Below are 21917 nucleotides of genomic sequence, written 5' to 3'. Positions count from 1 at the left end.
CAGTGAGAGGGATCTTGGAGACTTTCTAAAGATTTGCTCAATCCCATATTAACACAGCAATAATGCCTACTACTGTATTTCAAGAGGTGTCCAGTTCTGTTTAAAACAATGAAGATTGAAATACTGCTTAGCTGTAGCATAAACGTCAAGAGTATGCTGCTTAATGCATTGCACACTGATGTTGTAGGTTGACTTTTCTCTTGTTTAATTGGATAGTGTATGTATGCATTCCATGTTTTAAATGCTTACAGTCATGTTATTAAAGTGGGGAATGGGTAGAATAAAATTTTGTCCCACTCTCCTTGTTCCTTTTTTTGTTAACTAAAAAGACTAGAATCACTTCCAGCAGCATCCCCAGATCCATGGATTGACTGGCTTGGTTTTTTTTATGTCACTCCAATAGCATGTGGCTGGAGTTCAGGAAAGGTTCAGGGCCAACATCTTGACCTGAATTGTTGCTATCTAGACAAGTTATAGCATAATTTTTATTGCATTAACAACACGTGTACATGAATATTTTCAAGCTTTCTGTAGCATGAGGCGTGCATTCTGGAGAGAGAAGACGAATAATCACAAAAGTGAACAAATAATAAGGGATAACTTGGGGTAATTTTTTAGAGTATGAGTTGAATAACCAAATGTCTTTACTGTGTCTCTAAAAATGGGAAGGCGTAAAAAATCTGATGCAGAAGCTGATGGGGCAGCTGATGAACTGCTCTACTGATGTGGTCTCATTGGAAGATGAGGACTCTGTGCAGGTTTCCCAGAATAGAATACGTTGTTCAATGAACTCTCTTATTGACTGGTATAAGAGTGTAACAAAGGTATGTTTTGAGGTTTAATTGGGAACTAGAAGCTTAACATGCAGTATCAACTTCATGCCAGATGCTTTTCTCCCAGGAGTGCTGAGATGTTTGTTTATTAAAACAACACTTTATACAAGAACAGCCATCCAGGGAAGGGCACCCTGTTAGTGCTAATGTGCCATTCTGTCATCTGCAGCCCACGCTACATTGACAAGCAGTGAGCAAGTAACTTTCAAAATGTTTTTGCATCTTTGTATTTAATAAAGCTAATGAAATTTTTAGTTTTGCTTCTGTCATGACGTTAGAACTGATTTTACGATGACTTCTTCACAAGCAGTGTGTTTAAACAAAAGTTTAATGAGTACATTATCTTTTATATAACTGGATAAAGATATGAGAAATGGGCAATGTTTCATGTATGCAACGTGTGGAACTCAAATCTTCTCCCTCAATCCCAACAGAATTTCATCAGTTGTGTTCCACAGAGCTATTCTTGCCTTTGTTGGAATGTGGGATTTTAAGATTTGTTTATTCTTTGTACTTCATACTGTGCCAAACAGAAGGAAGAAAAATTGTAATTCTAGATGCTAATAATAAATACAGCTATAGCAAAAAGTCACCTCATGTCACTTTCAGGCATTATAATATTGTAGATGTGATTAAATCTTTTTATTTTACTGTCATATGTTTATTAATGCATAACAAATGGCTTTAAAGAAAACAGATTCTGAAACTCTGAGCAAAAAAAGAACTTCCTCTTCAAGACACCAGCAATCTCCTCCAGTTGTAGTTATATTCAAAGACATGGAAAGTTTCACCACAAAAGTCCTTCAAGACTTCATAGTCATCAGCAGGTAATGTGGGCTGAAGTTTAGTTCTTCCACTCCTTTACCCATTTTCTATTTGCAGCTGTTTTGAAGCGTAACAATGAGGCCAGTGGAGAATTGGAATCAAATATTGATGCTGCTTCTTTGCAGCAGTGATTGTGCAAAAACCTATTTGTTAAGTTTTGGGGATAAGTTATCCTAAGGCTAACCTGGGATTCTGAAGCAGTGTGCCGAAGGGCTGGGTTGAGATACTGGGTAGCTGATACAAGTCTTTACATAAGAATATTTATTGGTACTAGTTGTTATAGAATTTGTGATTGTGAAACTAATTTTTCAGTATGCCTTGATCTTTCTTCTGCAGACTTTTACAATTGTATGACTACTGATATAACGCTGTTTAAAAGTCACTCACTAATGGGAGCATATAAAACTTACCCAGAGAATTTTTGTGTCATCCAGGATCCGTAATGAGTAGCTGACTACTTCAGGTGCTCCTCCTGTGGTTCTGTCCTTCCTTAACCTGTCTCCCTTAATATCATCTCATGCATTCTAATCAAAACCTCATGCTATTATCCAAAAAGAGCATCTTACATTCAGTCCCCAGGTTGAAACTACAGGTGCAGCAAAATTGTGGCTGCAGTTGTACAAGGCAGCTGCAGCATGCATGCCTGACGTTACCTCTCAACAAGGCTAGGCAATTTCACTTGCTGAAAGACCCACAATAAAAACAATTTTTTACTTCGGATCTGGCAGATGGGCTCTTTAGGGAACATCTGAAGAACTAAAATCAGAAATGCACAATAATCTGGAAATAATTAGGGGGTAAAGCAGGGGGGAATGAGGTTTTAATTGTGAAGTGTTGTGTTTTATTTCGATTTTGTGGCAAGGATAAATAACAGTATGTGGGATGTAGATGAATTGCTGTACAAGTCTAACAGTCTACTATTTGCAAATACACTTTCTTGAAGTGATTCTGTGTCCCTTCAGAAGAAAAGGTTTAGAGGATTCAAATGAGCTTATAACTATTGTCTTGATTAAAGTAAACAGAAGATGGGTAAAATAAAAGCTTGGCAGAGTTGCATAATACTTTGAAAAAAGGCCTCTGGGTGATTGTAGAGATTGCATTTATTCTCTCAATTTCAGTCTGAAATGTGTTTAATAAAGGGTGAGGTTGGGTGAATGTGAGAGGTTCTTCTGATTTGTTCATCACAAGATTCAATTTCTCTCCGATATTCTTAGGTTATCAACAGTGGACAGTAATAGATGAAATTTATTTGGTTTATGTTTCAGTCTCTAGCAATGACTTCTGAGGAGTTCCAGAAATGAAATAATTGTGGGATAACAATTAAAACACCAAGGTCAAAAAGTTGCTGTGGCGAAATCATAAAAATGGAATAAATGGACAATTTTAGCCTAGAAGATATTTAAGATAGCAGAATTTGTATCTCCTTAACACTAATTTTTTAGAAAAGGGGAAAATGATGATTAAATAATACTGAAAACACTGTATTTTGAATAATTTGATGCTGTTCACAAGGAATACAGCATTCAATCCTGGTTATCAGTTCGCAAGGCATATACTAAAAAAAAATCTGAAGAGGAAGATTGAATCTGAAGAAGTTTGAATTCTTTATTTTTTAAGTCTAATAGAACATAGAACATTAGAGGTGTTTCATATTTGTTTTACATTTATTAAATGGTGCAAAATCTGTCCATTTTCTGGACACTGTTAGCTGTTTCGTGTCTCTTCTTTTTTCTTTATTACTTTGGAAAAAAAATAAATTGTAAGATTCAGTTCTCTGAATAGAACTTTGGGGGCAGACAGGAGCAGTATGATACGCTAACTGAGAAGATGCTTTTTATGCCATTTCCTGAAATTTGAATCCTAAAATATAATTTAATTTCCTTTTCTGCTTTAGGGCTTTAAATAGATTCCATTCTTTCTCATTTTACTCTACATTAAAACTCTTCTAGTTTACTGGCAACAAATCTTTTAATTTACCTATTTCTGCATCTTAGCTTAGCGCTGTAGTGGGAACATAATGCACTTGTTTCATGATTTTGTGTAATGTAACTATTGTGGTTTTTATTCCTTTTCCCCATGATCTAGTCAGCATATCCGTGAATTACCTCTAGTACTGATTTTTGGAATCGCTACATCTCCAATGATTATCCACAGCTTACTTCCTCACTCTGTCTCCTCTCTGCTGTGCATAGAGCTTTTCCAGTCCCTTTCCTGTAAGGAGCACCTGTCTACTGTAATTGACAAGGTAATTCCCTTTCTGAACAGGAGGAGTGTGTGTGTATTCAAACACAGTATACATGTGGCCTTTAAAAGTAGGTTTATCTGCAGCTTTTGATATGGTATCTGTTCCTGAGAGCTGTGTATTTTGGATATTTCTACTCATAGCTGCAAAGTAGCTTAGTATTGAGAGCTTCTTTCTCACATTGAGACACACTCACATACCTGCTTTCATCTTTCATTTGCACTGACATCTGCCCATACGTACTTGGGCAATTACACTTTGACATTCCCACCAGAAAAACATAGCTTTAAATATGGAAAAGTACAGACAGGCAGCCTGAATTTTGCTGCTTGTCAAAAATTAGCAGTGTTTTCCAGATGATCAAGCCATGTCGATGCTGTGCCTGTACGATTCTTGGTACTCCACTTTGTGCAGGATTTCCAAAATCCCTGTTACACATGCTGAAAGTAGTGGTATCCCTGGTGGTTACAGCAGCCTCTCTTCTGTTTGTAATTTTAAAAATAAATACAAAAATAGCATTAAGCAAAACTAACTTTGTGTTGCATATTAGCAAAAGGTATTTACGAAAATGTGGTGAAATAATAAACTGAAAATCAATCTTTGCATGGATATTTTAGTAGAGGTATTGTTTTTAGAAGTTGGCAGTGTATTTAGTATCTCATTTAGTTGAATGCTAACACATACTAAGAGTTGTGTATGTAAATTTTGATGAGTTGAATTCAGGAAAGAATTTCTGTTGTAGCTACTTTTCCTTTTTGTCTCCCTTAGCTGCTTCTGACATCCCGGTTTCCCTTTAAACTGGGTGAGAAAGTTCTGCAGGTTCTCATCAACATATTCTTGTACCATGACTTTTCTGTCTGGAATTTTATCAAAGGATTTCAGGTAGGCAATGGTAACAAGAATTTACTGGCTTATATAGGTCTTCATACCTAGATGTATTTCTGTGTCTGAGTCTCCTTCAGGCCTTTGTGGATCATGGACAAGAGTTGTCCAGAGAATTTTCAGTCCCTGTAATCTGTTCTTATGCAGGATTGTGAAATTATTTCTTTCTTGCCTGGTTCCATGTGTGAACCTGTTAGTAAAACATGCCCTTTTAGTGTCATATACCTTTAGAGTGTTTCAGATTGTTCGATGTCTAAGATTCAGTGATTACACGTGGCCAAGAGAAATATCCTGGCTCTAGTACCTTTTCCTGCAGACAGACCTGCCTGGCCTTGGATAGGTTTTCAACTCCTCTTGTTTGAAAGAGTCACCAGGTTTTAATGAGCCCATGTTGGCCTGATAGAAAATACAGGTCCTGTCTCTGACAGGGTATGTCTGTGTCTTTGTGCCTTAAAAGTATTCAGGATGAAGCAATTTTGGATCAGATTTCCTAAGTGATAGGTACAAGGAATCACCATCATCTCATTATGTCTAGCAGTGATGTTAACTTTTCTGACAGGAAGTGTCTTTCCTCTTTGACAGTTTTTATGTTTTAAAAGTTTTTAGTGAGGTAGTCTGATTGGGGTTTTGTTTTATTTTTAAGAATAGATGTGTGGAGTATATGCTACTATCCTGCAAGGCCCTGATGCTACTTTTAGTGCAGCTGAAATCAGTGATAAAGTGTGTTTGTGCGTATGCACAGTAAGAGCTTAGCAGTGTATTTGAAATGGTACATGAAACAGAAATTGAAATTAGGAAATGCAATAAGTTTGCTTCTGTACAGTAGTTGCTTTTCATATCTCTAAATATACTCTTTGTTATTTGTGAGCATTGGAGCTGAATATATAACCTAAAGAATGCAGTAATTCACAGAAGTGAATAGAAAATATTTGACAAGCAATAGTTATCATCATGTAAGAGGAGAGAAAGATGAGGTACTGAAAATGAATAGTGCATACAGCGAAAAAGGTAATTATGTGACTGTATTTAAAAGAGAATGATGTGTCCTGTAGCAACTTACGGAATATTTATGAACTGTAATGAATTCTTTTTTAAAGGAATACCATTACTACCATTGTAGTATATGCACTGTAGTAATAAGAAAGCACTAAAAGCTAGATTTAGCAGGGAGGATGAATTTTATTAACTTCACTGTTTCTTGCTTTGTTTTTCAGCTCTGTATTGTGGAACATTTCTATTCCCAGCCGCTTAGTGTACTGTGTTGCCAACGGGCAGATGCTAAGAAGCGAGTAAATTCTTTATCACACGATCAGTGTGAAAATATTCGAAGACTGCCCTCTTTTAGAAGGTAAAAGGCTAAATAAATTTTGGACAATCTTATGTTTAGTCAGCTTTTTAACAAAGGAAAGGAATATGTAAATGTAGCTCCCTGAGAACTGTAGATCATTTGTGCATATATTTCTACAGCAAAGGTAAATCGATCAAAAAGAGGACAGTTCCAAATATTTTCATGAAGCCTTAACCTTCTGGTCTAGAGAGTTCAGCTTCTGTGATGTGTAATCACTTGAACTAGCCTTCCTCCCCCCCGCCCCATTCTTAATGCAGAAACAAGCTGTTATGACAAATAACCATAAATCACTTTGGGACTTGTTAAGCTGGCTTGGAGCATGATCTCTAGGGTTTTGGAGTGGCTTTTCAACTTGCTGGATTTGACTGTCCCTTTTTGAGTCTTTCCAAAGATACCCTTATAGCAGCATAAACTTTTTGAAATTTTTAACCCTGTAACCTTTAATCATACCTTACATTATAGTTTTTATGTTCTTGTTCTTTTCTTGCCATCAGATATGTAGAAAGGCAAGAAGCAGAGAAACAGATTGCACTGCTCACAGCAGACAACTTCTTAAAGGTAAAATTTCAAGAATGTCTTTGGAAAGCACAAATAACTTTCCCAATATATTAGTCTGTGGAGCATAATAAAACACAAGACTAAGATGTATAGTTCTGTATAACATCTTTTGTACAGTACATACTGTGCTTCATGTCCAGTAACAGAGAATTGGGATCGGCAGGTCAGAATTCCAAATCTCTAGGGCTGCCACATATACTGTTATACAAAACTGCACAACTTTTCTTACATCAACTTTTAGCTATGTCTAGAAATATAACTGCTTAAAAAGATGATTACAAGGTTTATTTGTGGCCTGGTCTTTTAATGCTTACTCAGATTGACTTTCTTGGAGAGTCAGTGAAGTGTTTGAAGAATGAGTAAGTAATCTTGGAGGTTATTTCATAAGCTCTTAATCCTCCATACCCTCTCTGTAGTTTCTGATTGATCTCAGTAGGGCAGTCTGGGTCCTGAGGCACACATTCACACTAGATGTCATACAGGATTAAAACTTTAATTTACGTTACATGTTTATCTGAAGGTTCGTCAAGTGATTAATGTCAGGTTACTACTATTGTGAGCCCTTCCGGAGTTCACCAACAAAGCTCTATTAGTTATTTTCACCAGCTGACCCCCTGCCAGAAGCATTGCACAGGGTAAAGGGTTTCTCCTAACTCTTCATTTCAAGTATAGCTAACCTGTCAGGCAAATAGTATTACCAGAGATAAAGCAATTAATTTATCCTAGCAGAGCTTCCTGGTCCGCAAAGACTTTTCAAGTGTGAAGAACAACAGTAATAGCTGGAAGAGAGGTTGGTAGCACACAAGTTTGCAAGTGCAGTGCAATTGTAGTCGTCAAGGCTAGACATGATTTATACATGATTTTATGATCTATAGTCTTCAGTGGCAAAAATAGATTAAGCTACAGCTGTTGCCTTGCTGTTTATTCACACCTGAGCAAATACGCCAGCACAATTCCTTGTGTGGCTATGCAATTAATGTCATCAGAGCAACGATCCAACTGAAGTAACCCGACAAAAAAAAAAAAAGACAAGACATGAGAATGTTTTTGCTGGGTTGTTTCTGCAGAATTATTTCGCTTCTGTTGAAATAACAGGAGGAGGGAAGGAGTGGGAATGAGCAGCTGAGACTCTTTTTCTTTGTTTCAAGTTTAAAGACTGTGTAATGTGCTGCTGCTTCGAAAGTTTAATACTTACCAGCTTAAACTTTATGTGTATTAAACTTTATACGTTTAATAATATACCCCTTATATCACAAGCCTCACCCTGTGAGTTTGGGAAGGAAGCCAGAATTTTTGTGCTTATGCGCATATGATGCTTCTGACAAATTTTAATTGAAGACACTTGTTCTAATCTCTGCAGCAGGGTTAGGACTATCACTGTACTGCCAAGCTGGCAGTGTAGTCTGCTTGGGGACAAAAGGCCCTACTGCTGCATTAATGAGGTGCTGCTTATTCTATATATTGTACTAATCTGCAGTATCATTCTGAACTTTGGAAATGCTTTCAAAGTCACTGTGGTGACTGCTCATGTTCAGGACCAGGTGAACTTGCCTTTCAAGCTTACCACCTAAACCTGCAATACCCTTTATCAGCTGCAGTTTATATTCCACATTGTTGCCACTTTTTTTTTAATAACTATGGGTAGAGTTCCACCTATTTGGAATAATCAGTTTAAAAAGCAGTTGTACATCCTGATTACTTACAACTCTGAAGTTTTCATGGCAAATTTAATTTGAAATTATGTAAATGTGGCAATCTATATATATGGAAATAATATTGCATAGTCTTCTAATAATGTTTTCAAAGTTGATCTGGGAAACAAGATGAGGAAATATAGCTGCTCTAATAGGTGCTCTGATGCTCTAATAGATGCCATAATGCTCTGGGTTTGGGGGAATAAGATTGATGTAGCAGCATTAAAGAGAACTTGTTTTCTCAGCTTTTTTTGTGGTGTGACATATTTTTGTTTAATGATCCTGCTTGGAATTAATATACAAACTTGTGAGTGTCTCCCCTAAGATCTTAGAAGTCATTTAAACAATTGTTATATCAGTGACACTTAAATTCTAATAGATAAAACTCTGTGGGGAGAAATGTCTGTAATGTTTTTAATCATCTCAAACTTATTGTAACATCAGAAAGCTCTGTGCAGCACTAAGTGTCTTTGTTACTTTCAGTCTTTGAAGTATGATATTTAATCTTTCCACAGGTTAGTACTTCCTTATATTGTCTGCAGATAAGGTTTTTTTTTTAATCTTTGATACTCTTTGTTTCAGTTTAACTGTAGAGAACTTCAGTGGCTTGTTTTATTTTTCCCTTTCCATTTGGGATAGTTTTCTGAGAGTTGAGCAAAATGGCAATAAAATATGTAGAGAATCCTGTTGGTTTTTCCTCTTTATCTTCAAAGATAAAAGGAAAAAACAAATTCTGTTGGTTTTCTTTCCTCTTTTATCTGACTAAAGACAGGTGAGAGAAGATCTTCTGATTAACAAACTGAAATGGAATGAGCCCAAAGTACTTTAATACAGCTACCAGAAATTTTCAGAAGTGTTACATATGCTTCTATGGGAGGCTGGTGATAACGAGATGCCATCCAGTAAATTCAGTAGCAACAGTTAATAATTTCTTTTTCCGAATGCATGATTTCTTTTTCCTTGCAGTTCTCTCTGAATAAGTGGAAGTCAAATTAAGAGCACGTAGGAACAGCAACTGCATATTTATTTTCTGTGAACTAATCTTTTTATATATATCTAACTAATAAAAACAGCAGCCACCTGCAATATAAGAAATAAAATCTTACATGCATTTGTAGTATAAAAATGCAAATGATAAGGATTTGAGTAAAAGTAGCTATATATTTTCTCATTGCCAGCTAAAAGTATAGTGTACAGTCTCCTTTCTGCTGGATGACACACCAAATCTAAAGTGAAATATAGTTGAAAATGGTAAAAGAATAATGCTAATCAATGAAAAATCTCCAGTGAGATGGAGGAAGAAAGTGAAGTTTAACAACATGCAATGTGATTGCAGTGAACTGTTGAAATACAGCTTTTTTGCATAGTGGTCTTAATTTAACACTGGTGATTTAAATCGTAGCACACCACAATGTCAAACTTCAGAGTCATTTGTAGTACTTTATGAGAGTTTTAAATAACTGCATGTCAGAATGACTTATAAAGCAATTATTTTGTCACTGTAGGAAACAACACAGAAGTTGCTGGAGGACTTGCATGTTTACCATGAAAATTATGTTTCAGTTCTGAGATGTCTTCATGTTTTCACATGTTCTCTTCCAAAGTATCCTTTGGGCAAGCAGGTGATTATTCCATTTCCGTGAAATTTGTTTTGTTTGTTTGTTTCAAAGTGTGGCATCTGAATAAGTATTTTTTCTTTCTCTTTGTTTACTATTCTGCTGCTTTGCTCCCTGCTTAAAATGGAAACAGCTGCTTTCTTGCTATGGGCAGAGGGCAACAGCATGTGATGTCTTTAGTGGCATACCTTGCCAGTCAAAAGGAAGGAGTTTCCAGGAAGAGGCAGGTGTGCACATCAGCAATAGAATGCACACATGGACTTTCCCACGTCTGGGATTATCTGTATGCACTGCAGACAGTATACACTCTTCTGCCACCTGTTAGCTTGCTAGTCAAAATCAGTTGGAGAGATTGATTTTAGCAACCTTCTGTACAGAATAAAATGATAGTAAGGGAACAGTGATAATGGCTCTTAATAGCCATATTGCTCTAACGTCATTAAATCCACCTTCTTGTGCTAAGCAATTTCTTCTTCCTCTAGTAGAGCAATATATTCTGTGCATGTGCACTTGTCTGTCTTTCTTTTCTCAATGTATTACATACTGTTATTAGAATCTGTTCCTAACTACAAAATCAGCATGAACTGTCCTAGTATTTGAAAATAAAAATATGTTTTAGCTGGGGCATTTGATTGGAGTTCCTCTCTGTTCTCTGCAGTTATCTTAATCTGAATGTTAGATGTTTGAAACCTCATGCATAGCAACACATAGATTCCAGGATACTAAATGCTTTCATTTCTTTTGCATTCTTTCTGCATCTTTGGAAAACAAGCTCCAAGGGAATTACATATTGCTTTGACAAGTTTCTTGTAAGAGTTCCGCATTACTTTGTTTGTAAAACACTTTATCTTTTCTTCACGTTCTGCATAACAGATCAGAGAGCTGCACTGTGCATGTTTGGAAAACCAAGTGTGGGAGACAGAAGATTATGAGTCATTTCTTCAGCTAGCAAGGTGATATTTGTTTTTTCCATTTTGTTTCAATACCATTGTGCACATGGAGAATATCAGTCATCAGTTATTCTGGAACTTAAAGCTGAGGATATTACCTGTTCGCAGCTACTTGTAGGATTGTTTGCAAGTATAATTGTCTGCTCTTTTCGTCTTTCAACTGCTTTCCATGAAACTCAACCAGGTTCTAGTATCATTTCTGCCCTGAGTAATTATGCTGAAACCACTGAGATTACTGTGTGTGAATAAGAACATCAGTTGGGTTTTGTCTTTTAAAGTATGATTGTGTTACATATTATCATTTATTACTATTACTTTTAGTTGGCCTAAATTTTAATCTGTTGTGAAAATTAGAATCTCTTCCAAATGAATAGCTGAGACCTTTCTTATCTCTTTAATTTACTGCTTTCTCCTTGCCTCCTTTGTCTGACAGTTTGTACAGGGGCTGAGTTAATTTTTTGTGTTATTATAAGCTTAGGACTTTAGGAGGGCCTCCACTTGGGTTGTCTGACTGTCAGTGCTGAAAATGGAAAAGTCATCTAGGCCATTTTTCTTAATGAAAAATCATTCAATCGCAATGCTGCAGCTACAGACTTTTAAATATGCTTTATTATGGCAAGTGGCTGTTTGCCATAATACATCAGTTCTGATGCAACACCGTTACCATAACTGCCTCTTCCAGAGCCTCCAAGCCTGTGAGGTTTTATGTGTCTGACAGTAAAGTTGCATAGAAAAACCATTTCGGTGGTGGGTGGAGGAAAACTTTCTGGGCTCATATACACAAGGAAACATACTCTTATACATCGCCACTGCACTATATTCTTTGCCTTCATCCCTTTGAAAGGATTACATTCTTGATTTGTGATTTCTACATTATTTCCTCCTTAATCCTTCTCTGACTCACTGAATATTGACTGCACTCAATCACCTATCACCCCTTGCCCACCAGTGCTCGTTTTCCTGTACAGTCTGTTCTGTAATCTCTAATAACTCTTTGCTATTTTTTCCTCTCCTTTTTCTCCTGTTATGTTTAGTTTGCTTTCTTGCACTTTTAATTCATCTGTCTCTTCTCCTGTCTCAAAGTTGATGGTGCCATCAGATTCTGGCTTGCTCCCCCTTTATCCTTATCTGTTTAATTCCCTTTTTTTTTTTCCTAATCCAGGTACTCTTCAATTTTTATTTTTATTTTTTTTACAAAACTACTTCAACCCAATTCCTTCAAATACTTGGGATTCTAGCCATGATTATTATTTTTTCCTCTTTCAGCTTGAACTCTCTTTTCCATTGTACGCATACTTGTCTCTGCTTTTTCTGCATAGAATCTTGCTGCTGTCTTTTAGAAGAAAATGATGAAATGTGATCTTTCCCCTTCTACTCACAATCTTCTTTTTTTCTCTCCTTTGCTCAGGTATGGAAGTTAGTCACTGTTCCTTAATATCTCTGCCTCCTGAGGGGCCACATCACCTGTTGATACCCTTATGGTTGCTTTTTCCGATCCCTTATTCTTCTTGTCAGTGTTTTTCTGGGGTCCATCTTTTTTTGCTTGTATTTAGAAAGTAAAAAACAGAGAAGCTTTTGATCAGCTTATTTCTCTGTTTCTAACGAAGACTCTCTTTCACCCTCCCTTATGTTTGAATGTGGTGTTTTCAGTTGTTGCATTGAGTTCCTTTTGTGGTTGGTTGGTTGTTTTTATACTTCAGCCTGTCCTTGGACTGGCTTTTATCCGTTCTGCTAAAAGTGCTCTCTCCAAAGATGGTGTTTCAGGTTATCTAACTTTAGCAATCTAGAGAATAGTTATTCTACTTTACTCTAGTTGTCTAGAGTCTTAAAATATATAATAGGGAGACAGAGAGCGTGTGTGAGCTGTAGTTCACATTGGATTAATGCAATCAGATAAGATTAAGAGATGTTGGAGTGTGTCTCCCCTGACTGGTTATGGGGAGCTAACTGGCTGGGACATCTGGTCAAGCTTTTAGGTGGCAAAACTTTTGAGGACTGTCTGAACTATTGTCTTCTGTCTAGATGCTGTACTCTGCTCTTCTAGATACTGCCGACTGCTTTTGTGTGTCACTCATCGAGGCCATTCAGCACATGCTGCTTATCACAGTCCCACCCTTCTGTGACTGTTGTCATTTTGTTGTTGACCAATCTCTGTTACCACTTCTTCAGATGATTCCCCACTTCAGCATTCAGAAAGAATTTCTGTGGACTTCATCCTATCTTCCTTTCTTTCTTAACTTGCCTCTGAATAATCAGAGACAGATTTATTTACTGTCTTCGGATGATCTGAGATTTTCCTTTCTGCTTTAAGCCTGTCTCCTAACTGAATTAAAATCTTAACCCCACTCTCTGATACCTGTCATACCTTTCAGTAATCTCAAGACCAAAAGGTTTAAAAGGATCCTTTCATGTTTCTGATAGGTGATAACCATTTTCTTGCTTGCTCTTTGGGCTCTGTGGTCCCATTGTTGTGGTAAATATTTTTTTCCAGAACTTTCAGCTTCTTTTTGAATAATGTTACTAAAATAAATTGTTCTTTCATAGATCTCCAAATTTGGTTATCCTCTCTCTATCTTAGGTGTTTAATTATTGCAGTGTTTTGTCTGGCCTGGAAGAAGGCTGTCTTGTTTACCCATTATTTTCTACAAGACAGTTTCAAAATGTTTTCTAGCCTTTTGTGTGCTCAAGGTCACCCCTTCTGTTGTTAACTCCTCACGCTTTTCTGTACAAAACAAGTGTATCCGAAAGCAACACCAGACTTGCAAAAATCCATAACCCGGAATCAGATAAACTGAAGTTTCAAATTGTCGCATTTACAAGCATTTAGCATCAACTGCCAGTTAGAAACCAGAGATCAATTTGCAATTGCTCTTCCGGACATCCATGAAGCTTCCCCAGCCTCTCCTAAATTCTTCCTTAAATCTCTCTTAGTCAATGTTTAGGTGGCTGATACGGAGATGCACTCCCTGACACACTGATCACCATCATTTCATTCTTCTGTCATGCTCCCTTTTTCGTGTAGCTGTGGTTTTCATGTCTTCTAAACTAAAATCCTTAGACTGTTAGCAGCTTTGCTTTCAATAAGACAAAGCAAAACCACAAGAATAAGCTGGGAAGGGCTCCTAGGAACAGCAGATATTACAGATGTGTGATTGTTCAGAACCAGAGTGTTTAGCAATGGGAACCTCTCACATTGAGTGAAGAAAGTTCCATGCCTGTGTAGTGGTACTAGCTTGATGCAATGACTGCAATCTGGATTTCATTTATGGATGTTTGCAAGGACTTGCTTTGGTATCTTTTAAGTGAAGATTCTGAGACTGAGCAGTGCTTGGTGATGTTTATAAAATGCCCTAATACATAATTAAAGATAAGTAAATGGCTGGATGTTGGGCTAGATAATCTCAAGGGGTCTCTTCCAACCTCAGTGATTCTAGTGGTGGTTAGGTTTTAGGCTTATAGTGACCAAATACAGAAAACAGCAATTAGGGTTTTGCTTGCGAATCACTCTGAACACAGAGTAATGGATTTTGTGGCTGTGTGAACACATACTAATCTCATTTTTTTTACTATTTCATGAACCGTTCTTGGGAATGATTTACAAACCCCTCATACTTCTTTTAATCAGAGTCACAGTTTCAAACATTGTAACTCTGTATCCAGGAAGTGTTTTTAAGCAGAATATCAGGAAAGCTTTCATTGTCAGTTCTGCAGGAAAATGTAAAGGACATCTGTCCAAGTTACTTTGTTTCCTTCTGTCGACAACAGCAAGGAAAGAAATTACTGCAAGACTGAATGCTTGAAATCTTGAAAGTTTTCTCTTTTAAAAGGAGTTTTTCCAATTATCTTTTAACATTTTTCCAACTAAGAACATTGAAAACTGTTTCATCATTCTGCGTTTCAACTTCAGCCAACAATTGTGTCTTTTAGGATGCTGAATAAGTCTGATTTGGAAACAATGCTTCAACAGTGTGTGGAGATACTTGTGTCATCTTCTGGAAACGAGTTTGATAAAGCAATAGGGAAGTTGAAGGAGTTCTTGACCCAGTTTCATAAACTAGAAGGTGGGTGTGTATCATCGAACATTCCATTGCAGATTATAGGAAAGCTGGTTTATAATCTGACCAATAGGTATAATTTTCCCTGGTGATATCCTGTCATTGTATCAAACCATCAGATTTTTCAGGATTGTTTCTTTAAATACATGCACAAAATCAGGAAGTGTTGGGTCTTTATTGGTATGTGGTTCATGCTTTTTATAATGTGGAAAAGTGATGTGAGATAAGAAATTGGGCAGATCAGCAAACATTACTCACTGAATCTGTCATACGTATACTTTGAGCATTTTACCAGATGTTGCAATTGTTTAAAGCATTTAACAAATAAAACCAGATATTGAGAGATATATAGGAGCAGACTTCCTTGTGACACGGTAATTAATTCAAGTATATATAAAGTTCTTTCACCTGCATGTTCAGTTAAATTCACATAAGAGCTAGGACACCAAGTGCCAGGGCACTGTTGTTGCCAGGGCACAGCCCAAGTTGTCAGGGCTCTGCTGGCAGGCTGTAACTTGTCGGGCCCATGTATTTGATTGTTCATGGTATCTGAAAGTTTAGTAAGGCAAATGAGCAGCAGCCTTCTGTCTTTCAGAGGCAGATTAGTGCCGTATTGCTTCTGAAACAGGAATATGACGTATTCCAGCATTCTTCTGGAATAGGAATTTCATTGCCTCCCCTGAACTACAGTAGTGCTCCCCTATGAGCATTTAGAGATGAAGTGGTTATTATCTGTTCTGCTTTATGCCTATTAAATTAAGTTCATTATCAGGGTGGTTGCTACCCAGCATTTGGACAAGTAGACAATAATCTCCACCAAATGCAGTCTAATACTAATCAAAGTAGTCACGTAATGCTCTGGGGTTAACTGAGGCTTGTTTAGAAAAACTGGCTCTTGCATGTACCATGTATTTTTGAATAGATGTAGTAACAGCAGGGCTGTGGTGCAAGAAATAGGTGATCACTTTGAAAAAGCTGTATATGTCACTGAAGACAACAGCACTGAAGGATCTGAACTATGATGGAAAACCTAAAGGTTGGTCTAGTTTAGGAAAAAAGAAGCAACAGGCTTTTAAGTAGCTTGACTTTCACTTTGAGGTAATAAAAGAGAACAACTCTGGGAATTCAGGGACATGCAGAACTATAGAAGAAAAAGGCAGTATTTATTTTCGCGTAGGATTTGAAGGTATTTTTAAAGCAGAGATGATCTAATGAATCCATGAAGGGTCTTAGTTTGTTTTCAAAGTGCCCTTCAGCTATAATGAAAAAGTGAGAAGGGGAAGTTAGGATAAACTCTACATGAATAGGTGGCTACTTCTAGTGTGTTTCTGTGACTGTGTTGATCTTTAGTGGGAGTTTTCAGCAGTCTGCCGAAAATGTTATGTACCCACATCTCCCACAGAGCTCTTGGAGTGAAAAGATAGTCCAAAATTCTTTATTTTTTATTGTTAACAACAACAAAGTCCATCTTCCCAACTGCCTCATGAACTGGAAAAAATGAAAACATGAAGCTTGAGGAAACAAAATACTCTTATGCTTAGTCTATTTTGAGCTGAAGGATTTGATAAAAAATATCATGAAATGTATTGGTGCAGTAGTGGAGAGAGGAAGTTCTATGTTTTGGAGTCTTCAACACAAATGCAAATGTCCACGGGGTACTGGAAAATACCAACTCATTTTATGTAGGTCACCAGAAAGCTTTTATATTGTGATTGTCACAGCTGATTGGAGCTCTACCTGTGATCTGTAGGTGGAATCTCCATCTTATTACCATCTTCATAAGTAAGGCAAGAAATCTAGTTACCTTTTGTTTTGATTCTGATTGATTATCGCTCATCCTGCCATTGATGGTGATTCGGGAGGTTTTGCTTCTTTGGTTTTACCTAAAAATTACTAATTATTGGTGCAGTTGATCAACAAACTACATGGCTGTGAAAACAAAGTTTTGTTATAAATTGAGAATAGCACTGAACAGTGAAATAACTTAGCATGCTACGTTTGCTGCTCTGGTTGCAGTTTCTGCCTTAAGTACGGAGAACTCATTTCTTACATAGTGGGTTTTGCGCATGAGAAGAGATATGTATGCAGTGATTGGATTTTTGAACACTCCTAAAGCATCAGTGGTATCTAGTACTAATCTGTCCAATTTACAGATATTAAGAGTATGACCTAGGATGACATAAGTGCTCAATTCAAGTGCTGTGCAAGGCTTGTGCTGGATCTTTGCTCAGGGCTGAATTGCTCCGGTTACTTAATTACCATTGGTGAAGCTGCACTGCAGAGTCCTTGTTTAACTCTCTGTCAGAAGGTACAAGACTCAAAAGCTGCCTGTGTTTGGGTCTGTGTTAGCTGAACACTTCTCAGGTTGCTTCTAGGGGCAAGGGGGCTATATAGGTAGTCAGGAAAAGTTTACCCCACATATCAAACATTAGTTTTGTTCTAGTAGCAGAAGCTTTCCAAGAACAAGATGTGTCCGTATCGTCACAAAAGGAGCTCCAGAAGAAGACAGACCTTTATCATCTTCAGAAGGTTAGGCCTGCGTAGGCTTTACTGACTAGTTCCTTAACTGAATCGTTTAAGATGTACTTGTCCGTGGTTAGTTCTTCCCAGCTTGCTGGAGCTCTGAGTAAAGGTTGTGTATAAGTAACTCTTCTTAAAAATGAATGAATAAGTAGCAACTGTGTATGTCAGGCCCACCTGGCACAATGACAATTATAGAAAATATCTGTCATAAACTAGGATTTTAAAATGCAAATTAGGGGGTTTCTTCTTATTTAACTTGTAAATGACACATTCTGCCTAACACATATTTCTTTGAGTTTCCCAAACTCCTACCACTTTGAGAACTGAATACACTGGCCTAAATAAAAATAACTGCACGATCACACTTTCAGACATCACCAGTGAAGACATGCCAGCAAAGATTAATTATACATGTTAAGCATATAGATTGTGTTCTCCGGAGAATAACTACCTCCCATGTAGTTTTATGCACCACTCTTTTTTTAAAGACCTTGTTGGAGTTGAAGGATTCAAGGCGATCTAAGAAACTGACAAAGTTTGAAATGCTTCGTTTTGAAGTTGTTGACTATATAGACAGTCTTGTAAGGTGAGCCTTCCTGTTTTATGTTCCCGTATTAGTTTGCACCGTAACTTGTGACAGAAATCTTGCGAACATGTTAATCTTGTCAAAACTGTGGTTTGGTCTCTGCAGAATGGAGCACGTTTTTTTTTCCTTCCTCTTCTTTCTTTGTTGAGGGTTCTAAAAATAACAATTAAAAAAAATACGTAACTGGCTACAGAAGAAAGTTGAGGGAGGAACTGGGTATATGTGGCAAAGTAGAGTTGAGAGTTTTTACCCTAATCTTTGCTGATCTGTTCTACTTATGAAATTATAGATGTCAAGTGTGATATCCTGTGCATTTTGGGAACTGTTTCGGTGAGCAAGGCAAAGCAGAAAGGGGTTTGGAGGCAGCTCTGTAGCAGCAAATGTGAAAGGCTTGGCATGGGGGAAGAGATGAAGGCACTTGTTAATTATAGAGGCTGGAGTGGGGGGGCAGAGAAGGTAACAGAAGTATGACTGTGCCAAGAAAAAAGCTTCACATATAAAGACAATGACGAGCAGAGACTCACCACAAAGCTTTGAGATGGCTAAGCAAGACCTGTGGAGTACATGAGTGGTATTAGCATTTCAGCTGCTGCCCTTATTTGTTGTCAGTGGCCCAGCTACACTAAATCCATTAGATGTAGAGTTTATAATAACAAACTTCCCTGCTTAAAAGTTGGTTTCAGCACTGTTCATCTCGGTTTTCAGAGATTTGTCAGTACTGGTGGGGAAACATACATTCTTGTAGTCTTTAACTGCAGTAGACTTCTGTTGTTTCCCTTAAGGTAAAGCTTGTATCTCCCCTCCTTCCCCCATACCTCATGTTGCTTTTTCAGGAATTACCTTGTTCCTGCAGACCACAAGACTCTGCATGAGATAGTATATTTCAACACAGCCAGTGTTCTTCGTGGGCACTTGAATGCTGCTCCGAGGATTGCACTTCATACAGCTTTGAATAACCCATACAGCTACCTGAAGGTAAGAAACAAGTGAGTTGTTCGTGGTGCTGGAGTGGTTTCTGAAGGCTACACGGGATGATGGTGTGTAAGGCTGAGTTTTGCTGTTTCATGAAGCTTGGCACACATTCAGCTGTTTTGCAGAGAACCAGCAAGTTAGTGTTGATAAGCAACTGGGGAGTTTGCAAAGAGCTGGGGAATCTGGCTGGCCGAAATAAAGCAGCTAATTATGGAAAGGGTTCTATGTGGGGAATCCATTTTTCCAGAGCCTGTTCTAGTCTTGATCTTTTCTTCCTCCTGTTGATGTAGCAGAGAAGTAATTTTGTCCCCCATTACAAATGGGATGACTGTCCATGGGGAAAAATACAGTGTCTGTGGTTCTTTCCAGGGACTTCCTTTAAAGGGCTCATGCTTAGTCCTCACTGTGTAGACTTGCTGTAAGGTGAAGACTCTGTTCAGGCAGAGTGATGACATTAACAATAGCTTAAATACGGCATATTTAAAGGAGTATGTTGATTTTCTATTTACTCTAATATCTGTTGAGTATTGACATTATGTATTTTCAAAGTCCAAGAGAAGGATTGTCATTGATTCTATTACTTAACCCTGCCCTTTTCTAGAGAAGAAAAACAGCCCTTTTTCCACTTCTTTCCTAAATCAAATTCACAGGATGACCAAAAGAAAGAAATAGAGCAGGATCTGGAAAAGGAGTGACCATACATTTCTTTGTTTTGTCCTTGATTATAGACTCTACTTGGAGTTATCCTTGTGCCCTAACATTTCCCTTAAAATTGTGATTACAGTTTTGAAGAAAAACAATTGGTTGTAGCTGGAGCTGAGTGATTATATGTTACTTGAATCAAAGCCAGCACTTACCAGGAGTCATACTTGATAAAGATCAGTCTTTGAAATCTACAACCCGATTCATACTGGGTTTGTTGGCACCGTGCCTCTATTGGAACGATGGCTGTCAGTTTTGCTGTGTGCAGGAGCTATTTCTAAAACCACTTAAAGAGCTTATTTGTGAAAACAGTAGTTAGCAAGTGGGTACCATTAAAGAGACCTAATACGAACCTCAGTCATTTATAGTTTTCGAAAACCTGTAAAAATATAGATTAGGAAAGCTAGCAAAATCTACCTACTGATGTGTTTAATAAGTATTCTCTTTGATGAGTTGACAGGGTTTAAAGCCCTCTGTCATCCTGCACTTTGTTCTTTGACGTGCTTTAACATATTTCTGATGTTTTCCAAGTAGATTGTGAAGGTTTGGCATAGTTTCTAACAGCAGCAGTACTGGCTGAGTACCTTGCTTTGCATTTTAATCCATGTGACTCAAAGAAGTATTTTTTTCTTGTTTGTATCCGTGACTTCTGAATGGCTTGTACTTTCCTGGGCCATAACCAGAGCAAAGTTCTCTCGAGCTGTTCCTTCCATGGGGCAATGACAGAAAAGGATCTGCTTCAGTGGAGTACCCGCAAATGATTAGTATGTGATGCCTTTCTTACAGGAATCCAGACCAGTTATTTATTTAGCAAAACATGAGCCAAGGATCATGCTTATTCTGAAACAAACAAAAAACACTGCCAAAAAAAAAGTGTAATTCTGTTTTCACTGAGCCCTTGAAAATTCAGCAAGTTGTAACTTGGAATAGCAGCAAGGCACTGCACAAGGAAATCTGATCTTGGATCTTCCCAGGGTTTAGATGGTCATGCAAGTTTTGATCTTGACCTTGGGTAGGAAGGGCAATTTTCACACTGATCTCAAGGAATGAGCCCTGTTACCCACAAAGATACTTTAATTGCTGTGAAATGAAAATCCTCAAGTTCCAATTAAGCTCCCTTATCGGGGAAAGGAGATAGTACATGCATTTGGTGCTTTGGAAAGAGAGTAACGCTAATTCCAGAGCAAGGGATGAGTCTGTCTTCTGTCTTGCTTCTGGGGTCAGGGTCAAGCAAGAGGAACCCCTCATCAACAGTGTTCTGGATTGTGCCCACTGCCTCGCTCTTTCTGAAGCAGCACCTCTGTGGTGCTGTACTGGTGGTTTCACAACTGCTGCCTGTTCTAGGGCAGCTTCCTGCCTGTCTGTGTAGTTATTTCCTCTCAGCACAGCACGTGTGCTGCTGCCTCAGGAAGCTGAGGTTTCCCTGCACGCAGTCCCTCCTGCTACGCTGTAAAGACTTGGCCTAGTTATCACAAGTGACGCTGAACTCTTCCAGGTGCTGGCAGAGCCCCTGCAGTGCCAGAGCAGTATCTTTCCTGGATCATTCTCAGCACTTATGTGTGGTCCAGCTAGATACTAATTTCTCTAGATGAACCTGTTCCAGGAGAGTGCAGTTGCTCTAGAAGTTGCATCCTCTCTTGATAGTGGTAACTGTTCTTGAGATTAGAAAATCAATGCAAAGCATCCAGCAATGCCAGCGTTGGCACAAGGGTGAGTGGTAGGAAGCCACAGAGTTAGGTGAAGTAGCAGAGGGGAAAAGAGAAAGGCCTTGGGTTATCCTTCTGGGCACTGGTGAGCCACTATATCAGCCAGAAGGTGTAACTTCACCTGTGCTGGTTACTAACACAGCAGTACTTGAAACTGCTATGGTACCCTCCTGAACTATAGTCTGGTAAATTAATGTCTGGATTGTAACATTTTGAGGGCTCAGCCGTCTTACTGTGAATTGTCTGGAGACCATTTGGATGAACTGACAGATGTTAACCTAATCTCTGCAGCTTCTGTGATCCTTGTACAGAATAACTGAGCTTGACAATTGTCAGGCTTTCTGGAAACTGTGAGATGCCTCCAAAGTGCTGGAGTCCAAACTGAACCTGAGTCTCACAAATTGCAGGGTTTGAGAGTTGTGAAA

The 21917-nt window shown here is 38.0% G+C and overlaps 1 protein-coding gene across 3 annotated transcripts in view; it reads left to right on the top strand.

The window, feature by feature from the left end:
• ORC3 (origin recognition complex subunit 3) overlaps positions 1-21917 on the top strand; it is a 37944-nt gene that overhangs the window by 11655 nt on the left and 4372 nt on the right. For 2 of the 3 annotated variants that reach the window (XM_030490907.1, XM_030490910.1), the window contains 12 exons: positions 670-824; positions 1524-1660; positions 3744-3903; positions 4669-4782; positions 5997-6130; positions 6625-6688; positions 9888-10004; positions 10872-10951; positions 14876-15009; positions 17447-17532; positions 18015-18112; positions 18946-19087. In XM_030490907.1, the coding sequence (XP_030346767.1) occupies positions 670-824; positions 1524-1660; positions 3744-3903; positions 4669-4782; positions 5997-6130; positions 6625-6688; positions 9888-10004; positions 10872-10951; positions 14876-15009; positions 17447-17532; positions 18015-18112; positions 18946-19087 (1421 nt within the window). The remainder of the gene's footprint in view (positions 1-669; positions 825-1523; positions 1661-3743; positions 3904-4668; positions 4783-5996; positions 6131-6624; positions 6689-9887; positions 10005-10871; positions 10952-14875; positions 15010-17446; positions 17533-18014; positions 18113-18945; positions 19088-21917) is intronic. The other variant, XM_030490909.1, reaches the window with a different exon arrangement.

This window comes from Strigops habroptila, chromosome 6, assembly GCF_004027225.2.
Source record: "Strigops habroptila isolate Jane chromosome 6, bStrHab1.2.pri, whole genome shotgun sequence".
Lineage (NCBI taxonomy): Eukaryota > Metazoa > Chordata > Aves > Psittaciformes > Psittacidae > Strigops > Strigops habroptila.
The sequence above is the reverse complement of the archived record's forward strand: the minus strand, read 5'-3'. Positions and strand labels throughout refer to the sequence as shown.